The following is a 1,300-nucleotide window of genomic DNA, read 5'->3' on the forward strand; positions in this document are numbered from 1 at the left end:
ATTTTTTTTTTTTTTTTTTTTTTTTTTTTGTAGTACAAAAGAAAATGACAGCATTAATAGTCAAGCCATACTGTGTTTTTGCTTTACAGCTACAAGCCTCCCAACACAGAAACTAACCCCACATTGGAAGATCCTACACCGGATTACATGAACTTGCTCGGCATGGTCTTCAGTATGTGTGGCCTGATGCTCAAGGTGACTTGACCCTCATCTACATAAACACCTGTGTTTACAGCTAACATTGATGCTTACTTAATGATTGTCATTGTTTATGTCTAAAACATGAGCAGATTGATGCTCAGCTATGATTTAACGTTCAAACTGTTGTGTATTTGTGTTTTTGGCAGCTTAAATGGTGCGCATGGATTGCTGTGTATTGTTCGTTCATCAGTTTTGCCAATTCACGAAGCTCAGAGGACACCAAACAAATGATGAGCAGCTTCATGTGAGTTGCTTATGCTTGTTTGTTATTCTCCTACTGAATACAAATGTTGGATGATTCCATTATTATTGAATCTTTTATAGAAGTACTAAAATGTAATCTACCTAAAGAAATCCTTCAAATGTAATGCTTCTGGACTGCCAAATTAAACATGCGTTCATTCCTTCAGGCTGTCCATATCGGCAGTCGTGATGTCTTATTTGCAGAACCCACAGCCCATGTCGCCACCGTGGTAACAAATAATCCAAACCCAGTAAGCCATCTCAGCAGGGATGGCATGAAAACCAGTTGATCCACCCACAGTCCTGGAACGCAGGGACGTACACTCATCAGCCCAGCTGGCCAATCAGAGGCTGACAAATTGACAGATGTAGCTCCTGTACGATCGTTTCAAGTTTTCTCTGTGCTCACCGGTTGTTTTTATGTATGTTATCACACTATGCTAAAATATTCATATGCTGTGAATGATTTTGAGAAATAAATGAGCGATTTTGTGCACTGCTTCAAACATTTCTTTGTGGCTGTAATTTTCATATATACACAAGTAATTAGTGCTAATTAGGACACTTTGAAGTGCAAAACTAGAGATTGATGTTAATGTATTCATCCTGCTGCTGCTGCTTCTGACTAAATGTGCGGATGGAAGTTTAAAAAAGCCTTTTATTCTGAAAGATTTAGTTTTTCTGAGAAGATACTGCTGCAAACTGATAAACAGTACTGTACAGGCATGCCAGATGTGTTCCTCTCAGTGTGTCCAAGATGGATTCTGCACAGGCCTGGAGGATTTAAGGAACAACTGGCAACTCAGCTGTTTTTTTTGGAAGTAATATTTTTCTTATTAATAGGAGCAATGTGGGG

General features: G+C 38.8%; 1 protein-coding gene across 1 annotated transcript; it reads left to right on the forward strand.

Moving 5' to 3' along the window:
• Positions 1-60: 60 nt before the first annotated feature.
• LOC107580657 (protein Asterix-like) lies at positions 61-936 on the forward strand (the record flags this gene model as incomplete). The annotated part of the gene is made up of 3 exons (XM_016266330.1): positions 61-195; positions 348-445; positions 612-936. Coding segments are annotated over 3 exons (300 nt in total), but the record flags the coding sequence as incomplete, so codon positions are not given.
• Between the last annotated feature and the right edge of the window lie 364 nt (positions 937-1,300).

This window comes from Sinocyclocheilus grahami, unplaced genomic scaffold (genome assembly GCF_001515645.1).
Source record: "Sinocyclocheilus grahami isolate Dianchi unplaced genomic scaffold, SAMN03320097.WGS_v1.1 scaffold39117.1, whole genome shotgun sequence".
NCBI lineage: Eukaryota > Metazoa > Chordata > Actinopteri > Cypriniformes > Cyprinidae > Sinocyclocheilus > Sinocyclocheilus grahami.